General features: G+C 50.9%; 1 protein-coding gene across 5 annotated transcripts; it reads right to left on the reverse strand.

Moving 5' to 3' along the window:
- Positions 1–942: 942 nt before the first annotated feature.
- On the reverse strand, positions 943–15,467 carry Abcd4 (ATP binding cassette subfamily D member 4). 5 transcript variants are annotated; one of them, XM_010645485.2, is made up of 19 exons: positions 15,312–15,466; positions 13,655–13,773; positions 13,380–13,507; positions 12,118–12,257; positions 10,849–10,965; positions 10,398–10,523; positions 9,358–9,408; positions 7,490–7,584; positions 7,127–7,248; positions 6,955–7,046; positions 6,755–6,832; positions 4,378–4,586; positions 4,119–4,210; positions 3,605–3,641; positions 3,244–3,293; positions 2,819–2,871; positions 2,423–2,499; positions 1,850–1,965; positions 943–1,705 (listed from the first exon to the last, which is right to left on the reverse strand). In XM_010645485.2, exons 1-19 carry the CDS (start codon positions 15,347–15,349, stop codon positions 1,637–1,639), a joined length of 1,809 nt encoding a protein of 602 aa, XP_010643787.1. In that variant the 5' UTR covers positions 15,350–15,466; the 3' UTR covers positions 943–1,636. The 5 variants fall into 5 exon arrangements, 4 of the variants coding, with proteins under 4 accessions (XP_010643787.1, XP_010643786.1, XP_033622652.1 ...); XM_010645484.3 differs by having other exon boundaries at positions 6,755–6,835; XM_033766761.1 differs by lacking the exon at positions 13,655–13,773 and having other exon boundaries at positions 6,755–6,835.
- Positions 15,468–15,935: the final 468 nt, after the last annotated feature.

Genomic DNA, 15,935 nt, shown 5'->3' on the forward strand with positions numbered 1-15,935 from the left:
AAAAAGAAAAAAAGAAAGAGAAAGATCTCAATTGGATGTTAATGTCTAATTCCTCTCTAACACCCTTTAACCTTAGCTAGCACCCCATTTTCTTTACACAGAAGGCCTCAGGCTCTAAGTCTTTGCAGGACACATGTAGTTGTAATTTAGTATCTCTACTTGGTTTTCACTTTTTTAGTTACTATCCATTTGTATCAAGTGAAGTTTCTTTCTTTTTCTTGAAGTTGGTTTTTTTTGTTTTTTTTTTGGTACCGGGGATCGAACTCAGGTCCTTGTGCTTATGCAGCAGGTGGTGGAATCACTGAGCTAAATCCCCGGCCCTCTTTCTTTTTCTTTTTTTCTTTTTTTGTTTTTTTTTTGGGACAGGGTCTTGCCATGTAGTTGAGACTGACCCAGAACTCACTATGTAGCCCAGGCTGATCTTGAACTCACAGCGATCCTCCTGATCCTCCTGCCTCAGCCTCCCAAGTGCTGGGATTACAGGCGTGCGCCATTACACCCGGCGAAAAGTTTCTTTAAGGAAATCCATTCAAGGGCTGGGGTGTAGCTCATGTATGAGAAGGTCCTCTAGGGAAACAAATCTATTTAAATAAAAAAGATGAGTTATGATTTCTTCTTCTGTGGCCTCACCTTGCCTTGAGTTTGGGCTCTATCAGCCTCCAAAGGAGGTGGAACTATATGCACATACCATCTTGCCTGGCTCAGGTTTTAAAAGTATTAGGTAAACAACAGTATGAGAAGAACAGAAATCTGGAAAAATCATGGAGGCAATACTTAAGACAACTGAACTTTGGAAACATTGTTCTGGAATAAGGAACTTTTGGCTCAATAACTTTCTACTTCATGCTTTTGTGCTTTCTGGGTTCTGCCTGTTTAGTTTGTTTTTGTTGTTCTTGAATACAGACGTGTGTGTGTGTGTGTGTGTGTGTGTGTGTGTGTGTATTTTTTTTTTTTTTTAATCCCAATCTTGTTTTAGCTGGCAAGGGAAAAGGGATTTGTTTTCATCTGGGTTAAGAAAACAAAGACAGGAGGGCCCTGAAGGTTAAGCGATCCAGTGGAGTGGGACACTGGGTGAAAGCCATGGTCAGCAGGTGCTGGGCCTGCTGAGCAGGGCTCCCTTCCCTCTCAGAGCCAAGTCTGAGTGTCAATAAAAAGATCATTCTATGGGTAGGGGAGGCAGGGAAAGAGCAAAAGGTACAAAACCTTTTTTTTTTTTTTAATGTTTAACTTTTCTTTTTAAAAAAAAGTTATAAAATTAAATGGCCAGTTAATTAGAGTTAAAAATCTATTGTAGCAATACTTCACTGGTTCTCTTGACTCCAGGTCGATATCCTTCCTACCCTGACCCTTCATTTCCTAGAACTTGCACAGGTTTGGATTTTTCTTCAACAAATACAATCTTAAGTAGTTTGTAAGTAATCAGCACTTCTGGCATGTGGAGGCCCTGGCTGAGGCCGCAGGGCAGCCCTCGGCAGATCTCAGTGTCACCTGTGGGCCACTCCTGGGGTGCCCTGCGACTGCCTGGGTTCATGCAGGCCCTGTGAGGTGGCCGTGGGTCTGTCTTGCCCATGAGTCCTGCTGGTCTCCCCGGGGACAGATGTTCTGTCCTGGGCTCAGCTCCATTCACATCCTTGCTTTATTCCACTTTGATTCTAGTCAGCTCCCATCTTCCTCCTCCACAGAGTTTCAGAACCCAGGAGTGGAACTGCGAGAGACACCGACGCACAATGATCAGGTTGCCTGGCCACCAGAGCAGAAGACATCCTGTTCCCTCTGCCATCAGACTCCTGATGCTGAGGGAACTCTGGCCCAGCCTTTGGGGTGTTTCTCATCCTCATGGGCGGGGTACCTTCTCCAGGCTGGGCCGATGTCCCACGCTGACGAATGTCATCCCTAGCTGCTGGCCGATGCGGTAGAGCTCACTCTCAACCTCCTCTGTCAAGGCGCTGGTGGCTTCATCAAGCACTGAGGGCACGGAGGGAAGGGATCAAATTCCAGTCCTGCCCCCAGGGTTCTCCTCCAACCAACCCTAAACGGGACTGGGCACAGGGGAAGCTGAAAGCTGCTCTGGCTTTCAGGAGCTCAGCCTCCAAGAGAGGATGGGTTAGGGAGGCGAGGGCCAGCTGGGGACGCTCCTGAGCTAGGCCAAAGCACCTCAGCTTCATAGAAGCAAGTGCCACTGCTCCCTAGGACTGCTCAATCTAGGGACATCCAGTTCCTCCCTGAAGTCCACAGCTGCCACCCCTTGGCCAGCCACTGCTGGGTGACACACATTTATTTGACTGCCCAAGAAGCTAAATCACAACCCCACTCAAGGCTGACTCTGGGCTCCAGCTGCTGCCACGGCAGGTCCTGGCAGCACCTGGGGCTGCTCTGTGAGTGTGGGGGTGCCCAGCACACCCACTCTTGGGCCGGACCTCACCTGCATACTTTGGCTGCAGGTAGAAGAGTCGAGCAAACGAGAGCCTTTGCATCTCCCCCGGGGACAGGACATCATACCTATGAAAAGGACCTTGAGATGAACACCGGAGGAAGGAAGCAACAGCTTGGCTTTTGTAAAGTTGGGCAAAAAGGAGTTCTCTCTGTGGAGGTTGCCTCCCTACTCCCCATAACAGACAGGTGGCTCCACTCACAGCCACAGCTCTGCTGCTCCCACCAGATAAGGCCCAAAATCTGCTCCCAAGGGCAGAAAACCTGTGCATGATGGACCAGCTAAACACTTGGCCTTTGGGGTCAGTCGCCACTCCGTCCCTGACAGGACCCCTGGGAACCACTGTCTTCATAGGGAGCTGACTGGGGGCCCCAATTTCATCCTTACCAGTTCCAATCCACCTGCTGGTCCAGACCCTCTGTCCTCACCACCAAGCTGGACTGTAACAGACGCGGAGCGGGCAGGGGAGGAGGGTGTCCATGAAAGGACTCATCCCTGCTTCCTGCCACCCTTAGTTCCCATGACAGAAAAGGTTCGAAGACAGACACCCCAGAGGCAAGCCAAAGTGGGTATCAACTACACTGGTTCGTTCTGGAGCGTGGTATGATAAAAAGCAAAGACTCGGTTTCATTATTGCTTTAAACTTCTCTACAGAAAACACACACCCGTACTCCTGCTCCGGGCCAATGGCTCCCACTGCCAGTGTGGTCCTGCTCTCTGCCTCAGTCCCGGGCCCAGAGATGGCTCTGCTGCACCAGAATCTACCTACAGTCAGTACTCTCTGAGGTGCAGAGGAGCCCTACCCTCCTTACCAGGCCTGCCAATTCCAAGAACCTCAGGATCCTTTCATCATCAGTAGAACCTGCAAAGCACAGAAGGTGTCTTCGGCTGTCAGGCGCTCTGGCTGGTCAGAATAGATGGGGTATAGGATGGCAGGGGTGGACACCCCAGAACGCTGAGCTGCGGCTCAGGTGACAGTGACTGCACTTGATAAGGGAAGGACCAGGTGGAAGAAGTAATTGCTTCCTTCACTGGGTGTCTCTTCCCTGGGAGGGGAAGACAGAAATGAGATGAGGCCGCAGTACAAACCCCTAAACAGTAAGGGCACAAGTGAGGCCACATTTAGGCAGAGCAGGGACAACAGATGGGATGCTGTGACCCAAGGCGGCTCACCTGAGTCTGGGTAGATCTCCTTTAGGGGATAGATCACCTGAAAATACAACCGCACCGCCTAGGTGAGTGCTGACGAGAGGCCGAGCTGCACGGTGACCCCTCCTCAATCTCCTGTCCATCTGAGGGGAATTGGGACACCGTGGCCCGAGGAGAGACTCAGAGTGCACACAGTGGGGCAGGAAACTGGAACCTTCAGAAATACATTTGGGGCTAAGAGTCTGTGAACCTCCTGGGAGCAGAGTTCCAGAATTTGACCTCGCTGCTCAGTAAACGAGTGAATAACTGGCCAGTGGCCCCTACAGATTTACCTGCACCCAGGAGGTGCTCTGAGTACAGGAGTCCAATCCATGGGTGACGAACAGAATTTCCTCAGAACCCGTGGAGTCTTGGGCATGGCCGCCTTATGACCCACCTTCTGCCCCAGAACTCCCGCGGCCTCAGATCTGCCAGCTGCTGGAAGGCCTGGCTGTGTGTGGGTGGGTGAGGAGGACAATGGGCCCCTGACCCGGCTGACCTGCTCCCGGAGGGTCCCGTCAGTGAAGAATGGCTTTTGTGGCAGGAACAGCACCCCATGGGGCCCAAAGTCGGTCAGCATCTGCACGGAGCCTGCAGAGCCCACAGAAGCCTCTGCTTTGAGATCTCACAGAGAAGGTGCTGCCTTGCCTCTCCTGCCCACTTCTCACTCTTTCCCCAGCTAAGAAGGCTGGAACCCACCACAATGCCAAGCCCAGGGGCCAAGACTGGGTCAGGAGCAGAAAGGGCCATGCTCTCACCCCGGGTGCTGGCCCAGAGGCCACCCAAAGCCCGCAGCAAGGAGGTCTTGCCGGTGCCCGTGTTGCCAGTGATGAGCAGACTCTGCCCCTCACAGATCTTCAGGCTCAGGTCCTTGACCAGGGGTTTGTCAGAGGAGGGGGCTGAGATGCAGACCCGCTCCAGGAGAAAAGCTGTGTCTGTGGCCTCGGGCGCTGGCCACTGTGGGGCCCTAGGAAAGAGAAGGGAACGGTGTGAGCACTGTCCGGGGAGATGCTTCGACCAGAAACATCACCTCTGCCTGAGGTTGGGGGCTTATGGCCTGTACTCTGTCACCAAATCCATACGACATCCTAGGCCCTGGTACCTCAGAATGTAACTCCATGAGGAGAATGGGCCTTTAAAGAGGTGATGTTGGAATGAGCTGTTAGGGTGAACCCAAGGGACAGCGCATGCATGGAGCACAGGCCAGGAGAGGACGAGCAAGAAGGCGACCATCTACAAGCCAAGGAGAGGCCTCTGGAGGAACCAACCCTGCCAACAACTTGACCTTGGATTTCTCCAGACTGCCAGAAAATTAATTTCTATCGCTTAGGCAGCTCACTGTGTAGTATGTTGTCATGGCAGCCTGAGCTCATTAACACAGGGTGGAGGTGGGGGCACCAACTCTGTGGTCCACTGTGCAAAGCTCTGTAGGTGACTCATTTTTTTTCTTTTTCTTTATATTGTGGTGCTAGGAATTGAACACAGAGCCCTAAGCATGTGCTCTAAGCACTGAGCTACATCGTCAGCCCCTTATTTTTCTTATAAGAGACAGGGCCGTGCCACGTTGCCACGGCCAGCCTCGAATTCACAATGCTCCTGCCTCAGCCTCCTGAGTACCTGGCACCACAGGCACATGTCACCATGGCTGGTTTGTAACAAATTTTAATTAACCCATGAATGACATTCTCCTCACTTGGTGGACAAAGAAATCATATCAGGAAGCCAAAGGTCACAATGCTATCTAATCCCAATGTCAGTGGGCGTTCTGGAGATGAGTGTTTAGGACTTAACAGCACCGGAGCTCCTCCCTACATGCAGATGCCTGTCTCTCCTGCAGTCCCAGTGCCATCCCCAACCTCTGAGCCCACAGGGCAAGTGTTAAGGAATTTGAGCCAGGCATGGTGGTGCATGCCTATAATCCTAGCATTTGGGAGGCTGAGACTGGAGGATTGCCATGAGTTTGAGGCCAACCTGAACTAATAGTGAGATCTTGTCTCAAAAAAACAAAATAAAAAACAAAAAACAAAACCCCCCAAAACCAAAACATTTTTTTTTTTTTTGTACCTTGTGCTTGCTAGGCAGGTGCCAGAACCACTAAGCTCTCAGTGGTTTCGCCACCTGCCTTGCAAGCTCAAGGGCCAGAGTTCAATCCCCTGTACCAAAAACAACAACAACAACAACAAACAAACAAACAAAAAAAGCAAAACTATATTCCCGGCCCCTCAATTTTTGAAAGCTTAGTGTGTAGGTGCTATCCAAGCACTTTCCAAGAACTATGGAATCTAATCCTCACAACTGCATAGGAAGAAAGTCCTGTTCAAATCCCCCTTTAAAAAGTTTTAAATGGGCCAGGGATGTAGCTCAGTGGCCCTGTGCCTGCCTGGCAGGCACAAGGTCCTGAGTTTGATCCCGGTATGGAAAAAAAGAAAAAAAAGAAGAGAAAAAGAAAAAGAAAAAGTTTCATTTATTTATCTTTTTTTTTCTTTTGAGACAAGGTCATGCTGTGTAGTTCAAACTGGGCTTGAACTCACAGTGCTCCTCCTGCCTTAGCCTCCCAAGTGCTGGGATTACAGGTGTGTGCCACTCTGCCTGGTTTCATATCCCTTTCAGAGATGAAAACATGGTGACATGGAAGGCTGGGGATTTAGCTCACTGGCACCACGCCTGCCTCACAAGTGCAAGGTCCTGAATTTGAGGTTCCTGGTACTGGGAAGAAAAAAAAAAAAAAGAAATGGTAGCATGGGACAGATAAGTGATTTGCCTAAGTAAAGTGAGAAGATGAAATAAACCTTGAAAGCACAGGAAGGTCAGGAACATTCCTGATCCCTAAAAATACACAAATAAAGACATCTCTAGGTCTGAGAGGGGCCAGGCAGAAGAGGAAAAGGATGAGGAAAGTCCTAGGCAGACCTTTGTTTTACTATGTGCCCAGCAGGTCTGTGCATGTTGTTTCCATCAGCCGGGAGATGATGTAAATCACAGTGAGTGACAGAACAGCAAGGGTGCTGGTGACAAGGCGACCTCCTTGCCCTTCTGCTCCCCCCCCCGCCCCTGGTGGGAGACAGTCAGAGATGAGGCTCCAAGGTGCGCTCAGCTGCATCCTCACCCTGCCCTGCTCTGTAGCCCCGAACTCACCTGTCCAAGCCCTGCTCGCTCTCGCAGTCCTGCGACGTCAGGAACATGTCCAGCAGGGCCTCCTGCAGCTCCCCAATCCTGCTTAAGAAGTGAGAAGCTGAGGTAGGGCCGGGCACCAGGTGACGGCCACACCACTTTCTGCCTCACGCCCACTCGCACCACTGCTTCTTCCCGCATCCTGCTCAGGGCTGCAGCCTCACCTGTGCGTGTAACTGGCCACGTCTGAGAGCGTGGTGGAGAGGTCGATGAGCTTGCTGAAACAGCTGATGAGGTAGATGCACACGAATGCATTCTGGACGGGACAGAGAGCAGTCAGCACAACCTGGACCCCAAGGCCTTGGGCAGTGAGGGGAAAGCAGGAGGGACTCCTACCTTGCTGACCAGGGTGCTAAGTTCAGCGGGGCTCAAGTCTCCATAGACCCCGCTGAAAATGGGGATTGCGATGACAACGTAACTCAGGATGCTGCCCATGTAGTCAAAGGTGTTGACACCAACTGCAGGAGACAGACCGCTTGAGAACCGGGGGCCACTCCCATGCTCTGCGGGGACCCAGCCCTGGAGGGGCAGGGAGCTAAGCAGGGCCATGCTTCCCCTCACCTTCATTCTCCCAAGGACAGAGCGTGGAAAGGCAGTGGTTAATTCCATTACCACAGCCAGCTGCTCAAGGCAGGCAGTGGGAGAAAAGCAGACCATCTGCATCCCATGGTCCCCACCTCCAGGGGCCCCTCTGCCTACTGTACAGCCAGAGCTCCTTGGACATCAGCTCCCTCTGGGTCTGAAGGAGTCTCTGAAGCCTGCGGTCTGTCCTCATGTGTTCCACAGGCCCGGCTCTGATGAGAAAGGCTGGGATGTCCGTGGGGCCTGAGAGGACTCAGCGGGCTAGGAGCCCCTACTCCTCATCAGGCCCACCCAAATGACCTTGCCTCAGACACTTTCTGCCACTAGTACTTCACTGCTGTTCTTTCTCATGGTATTGTCTGTGGGCAGGACATGAACTCTAGACTTAGCCAGACCTCGTTCAAATCCTGGCTCTGGTTTCTAGTTGAGTGACATCGGAGGTTTATTTAACATCTAATGCCTTAGATTTTCTCATCTGTAAAATGGAGGGAAGAGTATCTATGTAATAAATTAGTAATTATGAGTCTCTGAATATAAGCTGGGAATGATGGTGCACATTTGTAATCCCAATGCTCAAGAGGCAGAGGCAAGAAGATGGTGAATTCGAGGCCAGTTTGAGCTGCATCACAAGATCATGTCCCAAAAACCCAAAAAATGGCTTGGTGTGGTGGTGCACACCTGTAATTCCAGCATTCCAGAAGGCTGAGGAAGGAGAATCACAAGTTCCAAGCTTTCACAACTTCATAACTTAGCAAGACCTGTCTCAAAAAAGGGCTGGGGATGTAACTCAGTGTGAAGGTCCTGGGCTTAACTCCCAGGGCCACACACACACAGAAATTGAATATAAAGAACCTGACAAATTCACTGCGCCTGCCTCACAAACACAAGGTCCTGAGTTCAGTCCCCAAAACTGAAGAAGAAAAACAAAAACAAAAACAAAAGAACCTTTAATAAACAAGAGCTGCTGTTCATCGAACACAATGGAGCAGTGACTACTACCAGGCTCTGTGTGAGTCAGTGAGAGGTGGATAAGTAGATCCTGTCCTTGTAGATCCTGCAGCTCAGAGGGCAGGCAGCATGCTGCACTCTTCACCAGGAATGTGCAGGGTCAAGTGTATCCTCAGGGACATGGCAACAAACAGACGTGACTGCTCCCACTGAGTCTGAGAAACCTCCCCAGAGGAGGTGACAGGGCCGCAAAGACAGGCATAAATTCTCCAGGCAAAGGAGGAGGATGAGAGGGTGCATTTCAAATTTTGCACAGCGGCTGCCCAAGACCCAGTCTGGAGCTCCAAGAACTAACCTGCCTTTCTCAGCTCAGTGAGCTTCGGAATCCAAAAGCAAAGCCCTCTACCAAGCCCTGCTCAAATTCCTAGCGCCCCTAAGTGGTGGTGGTTGCAAACTGCAGCAGAGACAGACAGCAAACAACTCAAGGAAGATGCAAGGATAAACACAACTTCTGAAACACAAAGCCCTGAGGCCTGTACCATATGAGTGCCCTTGCTAACCAGAAGGCCCCACACAGGCAGAGCACAGGGACCTGCCCTGGCCTGAGATATTTCACAACACTGTCATCAGTAGCCCTGGCAAGGCTCCACTGGATGGCCTTGGGGCACAGCCATTCCCACCCAAGCCACCGAGGCACAAAGAATCAGACTTGAATTCCAGGCATTGGTAAGACAGCTTATTTCATAGACAGGCAGACAGGCAGAGGTGATGCCTTCCAGTCATCAGCAAGGAGCACTTTCTCATTTTGTTCTTTGGCCACTGCAGGCTGCATGGTAGCCCACTAACCCTAAAGCTGGCCACTACAAGGAGCCATCAGCTCCAGAAGCAAATCAACGGGGACAGTGAGAGGGAAAGGGTCGCAGCCAAGCGTGACGATGCTCAGTCTGAGTGCGTGGTGCCAAGAAGGATGCGGACTTCATCTCTCCTTCTCTGCTATCAGCTCTGCCAGGTGGTGGGGGCATCTCCAGCAGACTCACCTGTAGAAAGCAGCAGCCTCCGCATTCACCCGAATCTGCATGTGCTTGAACCTGGGCAGGGAGAAGGGATGTTTGTGCTGATGGCGGGGAGACCGGACCTAGAGGAAACCCCACCTCTCCAGTGCCTGGGGCACTGCTCTAACTCAACACTGCAACTGCCTCTGCCACCTTTCCCTGGACTGTCTCAGGTAGAAAACCCCAGGACCTGGGTCGGTGGCAGTCTTCTGCGGACAGGATGGGGCTCTCCCTTCCACGGCACCTCCTCCCCCAGGCCCTCCCTGAAGGAGAGGCCAAGAAGCGGGTAGAGCACTCGTCACATCAATCAGCTGCCTGGCCCAAAAGACCCGAGAAAGGGTGGTTGGACCAGAAGGAGGTGAGAGGCCAGGCACACCTGTGATGCCAGCATTGGAGAGGCTGAGTAGGATTGTCTCCCGTTCAAGGCCAGCCTGGGCTACACAGGGAGTTCAGGGCCAGCCTGAGCTACAAAGGGAGACCCTCTCTCAAAAACAAAACAAAAATAAACAAAACAAACAGAAGTAATTGAGAAGGCCACTGTGTGGTAATGACACTGGTGATGGCCAACGAGACACTGCTCTGTGATTCTCATGTATAATCTCTTTAGTTCTCTCAGATGGCAACTGAATCATCCCACTTCAGATGGCAGAACTGAAATTTAAGAGGTGAAAGATCTCGCCCAAGATCACAAAGCTAGTAACTGGCTAGCTGGGATTTGAGCTAAGTCAGCCTTATCCCTGGTCCTATCCTTTAACCATATTCACCCCAAGAAAGGCTGGGTGTCGTGGTGCACATCTGTAATCTCAGCCCTTGAGAGGCTGAGGCAGGAGGATCATCATGAGGTTGAGCCCAGCCTGGGCTACATGGTGAATTCAATGCCAGCTTGAACTACATAGCCAGATCTTATCTCAAAAAACCCGCCACCTGCCCTGCAAGCACAGTTTGATCCCTGTTACTAAAAAACAAACAAACTGACAAACAAAACAAAACAAAACCCAACAACAAACCTTAAGCAAGGTACGTACCTGAAATCTCCCTCCAGCTTTTCCTGCTGCACCAGCTTTGCCACGATGGGCCCCATCAAAGTCCTGTTCACCACGGTTCCCAGGATGAAATACCCAAAGATGCTCACAGGCCCAAGCCAGCCTGTGCTGAAAGGTGGAGGAGGAGGAGGGCGGAGAAGGGCTTGGGGCACCAAGGAACCTCACAGGCCTCAGCCCCGCCTCTGCCCCTTCTCAGGTAGACCCCGTCCAACTTCAGTAGCCCATGGGCCTCTGCTCCCATGTGAGTTGTCAAGACTGCCAGGATTCCCGACTCTGAAACACCACAGGACCAAAAGGGCAGGGGCCTAGCACATGAGCTAGACAGGGGGAGGGAGGAGAAGCCTCTCTTGGACCCTGACCTGACCTCTGTGAAACTCGGGGAAAACACCAGGCTGGAGAGAAGAAAGGGGCCTGGGAGGAGGAGGGGACACACCTCTGGAAGCACTGGAAAGTGTAGTACATGAGGGTGAAGGGGGAGATGATCAGCTTGCTGGCCATGCTGCTGAGCTGCCTGCAGAGCCGCTCCACATCCTGGCTGATGCGCTGGTCCCTGCAGCCAATGACACAGAACTCGTCAGTGAGCTGGGCTCTGGGGAGGAATGCATCGAGGTGCTTTGCCCTCTCCCGGCCCTGCCTTTCAGTGCCCTCAGCAATGACCCCATGGGAAGATGCACCAGCCGAGGCAGGGTTCCTAGAGGGAACTGAACCCTTAGGGCCTTTAAATGGGGATCTAGACAGTTGCTTCTTCTGGTGCCTCAGTTTACTCCTCAAGAAAGTAAAACTGAAAGGCTCAGAAGCAGGAGCCAGCTCTGAGCAGAGCCAAAGGGAAATTGTGGGTAGAGAAGCCACCTTTCTGGGTGATCAGGAGCATGGTCCTTTTAGTTCAAGCCTCAAGCTCTCTATGGGCCTGAGCCCGCCCAGTACAGCTTCTGGCTATGAAAGCCTCACCCAGGTCAAACCATCAGGAAGAGGCCAAGGTGGCAGAGTGCAGGCGGCTTTCCCAGCACCTAAGCGGCAGGCAGAGCTCAACTTGAGTTGAAGAAAGGTTGCCCTGGCAACAAGGCGCTTCCTACACTTGTGATGAGTGGGTCGGGAATGGGAGTGAGAGTCCCCATAGGTCCCCTCTCACCACCATGGCCACACGGACTCCTGTTCCCAACAACAGAAGTGACCCTGGGTGCTTGCGGTTCTGAGGCCTCAGTTTCCTGACCTACAAATAACGACAGCAACTTACACTGGAACACGTGCTAGGTGTGGCACTGCACATTACACGCATTGTACCATCTCACCCTCATTCCATCCTTTGAGATAGGAGCGATCACTATCTTCATTTTATAGAAGAGGAACCTAGGGCTTAGTGTACGGATGTAAGAGGTAGAAGCTCAGAGATCATAGAACTCAGATATGAATCCCAGACTGAATCTGAGACAACAGTAACTTTTCTTCTTTTGCCTTCTTTCTTTCTTCATTTGCCTTATTTGGAAGCACAAGGTATGAAACAGACAAAAGGGAGCTACTTTTGGGCTCCTCTTTGGTTTCCTATTCTCTGCCTGTACATGGTTCCCAACAGAGCACCACACACACACACAGCCTGGGGCAGAAGCATTTGCCCACTGTGCGTGATCTCTGTGGGGTCTGCAGCTGGGACTCTCCAGGGATGGACCAGCATGCAAAGGGCAGAAAGGATCGAGGGGGCTCCTACGGGTTGTCGATGTCATCCCGCAGCACATTGAGGGTGTAGTACACACGGGCCCGGAAGTAGAGGCGGTGCAGGTGCTCGGTGAGGTCCTTCCTCCAGCTCACGTACAGCAGGCTGGAGATGAACTGGTCAAAGCTCTTCAGCTGTGCAGTGGAGGAGGCAAGGAAAAGGGAGGAAAGGGAGAGATGGCTTCCTGCCAAGTCTTGGTTCAAAGCTCAGGGCTTGTAGAAGCCTCTGCTGACCGGGTCCAGCCCACTCTGAAAGCTCAGCACTTTCCTAGTTGAAAGCCTCAGTCACAGGATTCTTCCTTCCTCATTCACTCCTGTGTTTATTCTTTCACAGAATCTTGAAGGGCTCATCCAAGGCAAGACTCTCGCGCCCTTGTGACAGTGTACTGTGGCACACTGAGAGCAGAGGAGCTTCTGGAGACTGGGGAGCACAACCACTGCCCCCCGGAGTAGAAAAGCTTGCATCTACCTAGGTGCTTACTGACTGAAGGCCCATTAAGTGCCACAGTGTGGCGAGAAGTGGCTTTCTTAGAAAACAGCCAACAGGGAACATCAGGCTGGGTTCTGGCACAGCCTCGATATTTGTGAGGCACCTCTGTACTAAAGTAACAAAGCGCCCACAGGCCAGCTGGGGAGCTGACAGTGACAAGGGTGTATGGAATGTGACAGCTACAATCAACTCACAGAATTAGTTAGGTATAGAAAAGGGGCTCAGTCTGGTAGAAGAAATATGAAAAAGAAAGGACTTGAAAGAGGTGGCCAGGGAGGCATCTTGAAATAAATGAGCAGGCTTTAGCCAACCGAGCAAGGGATGGGAGAAAGGGGGCCATTCCGCAAGAAAGCAGCAGGTGCAAGGGCTGGGGTGTGATGCAGTGCGAGGCTAAGTCACAGCGACAGGTGCCAAAGGAGCAGCAGCAGTTTCTGGTTGTGAATCCTGGTTTTAAAGCTCTCTGGGGTCCCCAAAGCAAGAGTTTTAGGAATAATAGGGACATTGACCATTTCCACTAGCTGCCAAATTAAACCAGGACCTTGTGGCCTAGCTCTAGGTTTAAAACACCTGAGAAATTGGTCTCAAGTGGGCCAATAATGAGATCAATCCCTGCCTAGGGTTCTGACTCTCAGGGCAACCACCCCTTTGGTTCCCAGAAAAGGAACACACACGCCCACAGCTCGGTTCCTGCTTCCTGGAGGATAAGTCCTACTGGGCATTCTACTCACCCTGGACAGGAGGAAGAGAGACAAAAGAAAAGCCCTTACTGTGGAATTGAGGACGATGAGCATGACAGCCAGGAATGTCAGCGCCTTAAACCCATCCAAGTCTTTACTTCCCAGGACACCATAGTACTGACTGGGGATCAAGCCAACCTGGTAGATCACCAATTGTTCTGCAGGAGGGAGATGAGAAATCAGTGGTGAAGGAAAAGGAAGAAAGCTTCCTGAGTCCCTGCTTCATCAGCACCCTAAAGCAAAGGAAAGAGGCCCAAAAGTAAGGCTTGAATTCCCTCACCAAAGCCCAGGGCTCACTCACTCACCCAGCAGGGCCACACACAAGAGAGTCAGGAACATCAAGACATTCTGTGATGACCAAGAAGGAAACAAGACCTTCTGTATCCTCAGGAACCGCTGGACAAGCTGCAGATCTAACTTGGCCCTGAAGAAAAGTCAGGAGGCAGAGAGAAGCCTCAAGGTCAGTTAAGCCTCAGCAGATATCAAGTTTATCTACTTTGTTCCTTCCTGGGACCAGGCAACTACTAAGAATAGATCTTGGTGTGAAAAGTGACTTTACTATGTGACATTCTAATGACAGAAGGAAATACAGAAAAAACATCATCACGAAGGCACCTTAATGATATTAAGTGGGAAAGCCCTTCTTAAATAAGATCCCAAACCCACAAACTATAAAGGGAAATATTGATGGATTTAATGTGACTAGATTGAAATATTTTTGTTTAACCCAGAACCACAGATTTTAGTTAAAAGAGCTGAAGAAGGCACTTGGAGAGAGTAAAACCAACAAGGAAGTAGAATCTAGAGCAGGCAAGGAATTCCTGTACAGAATTCAGGAGATCCATAGATAAGTGAAGGATATAAGTAGGCAATTCACAAAAGGCAAGACCCACATTTCAAATGCAGTATGTGCATTATATTAACACAATGGCACCTATCAGATTGATAAGCCTGCTCAATACCAAATGTCGGGGAGATGGACAAATAGGAACCTTTATGCACTGCTGTTGGGAAGTATAAATGGGTGCAGCTGCTCCAGAGTTTTAGCTATGGGCTACTAATTTACTCTGGAGTGGCTAACCCAGAGATTACCAGTATCCTACCGGAATACGCAGTACAGTCTTGTCTGTGATGATTAAAATACTGGAAGCAATCTAGGTGCCCATCACTAGGGAAATGAACAAATAAAAGGGGTTCTATGCAACCAGGATAGCACTATGCAGCACTCACAAGCGAAAACTCATAGTACGGATGGTTTCCAAAAGACAATGCTAGGTAAAAAAGTTTTTTTTTGTTTTGTTTTGTTTTTTTTTTTAACTAGGAGAGGTGGTACATTGCTGTAATCCCAGCGCCCTGGAAGGCTAAGGCAAGAAGATGGAAAGTTTTTGAGTCCAGCCCAGGCAGCTTAGCAAGACCCTGTCTCAAAAATAAATAAATAAATATAAAGAAATAAAAGGGGCTGAAGATGTAGCTAAGGGGGAGGCTCTGTGTTCAATCTCCCGTACCACACACACACACACACACACACACTTTAAAACAAAGCATGTTATTTATATTAATTCAAAAGCAATGTAATAATACAAGAACGGGTGCCCTGGGGTGAAATGGCACTGAGAATAGTACACGAGGGAGAAGGGTAGTAAAAGAGAGGCTCACGCGGTGACAAGAATTGACAAGGATCATCAACCTTCACAGAATTGCACTTGAGGTTCTAAAGCAAGCAAGCCAACAATAAACAAAAAGGCGGACAGCTGCGAGGGAAAGGTCCCACACCTGAGAGCAGGTAGCCTGGGACCCGAGCGGAGGGTGGGCGCCCCTTCGCTAGCTCCTCTTCCGCGTAGAAGATATCATCGCGGAGTAGGAGCTCGGGGCACCAGACTCGTGGAGGGCAGAGGCCGCTCTCCCACAGCCCCGGGGACACGGCCCCCCACGCCGGTTCTCCTCGCCGGCCTCCCTGCTCACCTGGCGCCAGTTCTGGGCGCGGGCCTTGGGACTGCCATAACCCGAATTCCGACCAACGCGCCCGGGGTCCAGCGCGGGCAGAGTCCGATGAGGCTGGGGACAGACCCAGGGAGGGGCGGGGCCCCGGCGACCACAGAGACGGCGGCGGATAGAGAGGAAGCGCCGGGCAACCCGGAAGTGACAGACTTCTTTAAAAGTACCAACGAATGTTGAGTGTTCCTGCCACTGACGCCCTGGCTAGAGCGTCCCTGGGAGCTTTCCCCTTGGACAAGATGTAGCCCGGGATGTAACTGGTTGATGACAAGTACTTTGTTTTGGTTTTGCTTTTTTGTTTTTTTGAGACAGGATCTCGCTGTTGACAACAAGTATTTTAGATTCTGAATGCAATAGATTTCATCATCTCCCAGGGAAGCCAGCGCAGTCCTTTAAAATCCCGCCACACTAGGGATGTAGCTCAGTGGTAGAATTCTTGAAGTTTTCTTTTCTTTCTTTCTTTCTTTTTTTTTCTTTTCTTTTCTTTTTTTTTTGCACTGGGGATTGACCTCGGGTCCTTGCACTTACGAGGTAGACGGCGGAACCACTGAGTTAAATCCCCGGCCCTGTAGAATTCTTGCTCTATCATGA

This window comes from Fukomys damarensis, unplaced genomic scaffold (genome assembly GCF_012274545.1).
Source record: "Fukomys damarensis isolate Sample0158 unplaced genomic scaffold, DMR_v1.0_HiC HiC_scaffold_21, whole genome shotgun sequence".
Classification (NCBI taxonomy): Eukaryota; Metazoa; Chordata; class Mammalia; order Rodentia; family Bathyergidae; genus Fukomys; species Fukomys damarensis.

What these genes read in the sequence shown, in the direction of transcription:
- Abcd4 (XM_010645484.3), bottom strand. Translation starts at nt 15,349, where the DNA reads ATGGCAGTCCCAAGGCCCGCGCCCAGAACTGGCGCCAG. An exon ending in CGGGATGACATCGACAACCC is followed by an intron (nt 10,966 to 12,117) that starts GTAGGAGCCCCC and finishes CATTGGCTGCAG; the next exon opens with GGACCAGCGCATCAGCCAGG. An exon ending in AAGCTGGAGGGAGATTTCAG is followed by an intron (nt 9,409 to 10,397) that starts GTACGTACCTTG and finishes CTCCCTGCCCAG; the next exon opens with GTTCAAGCACATGCAGATTC.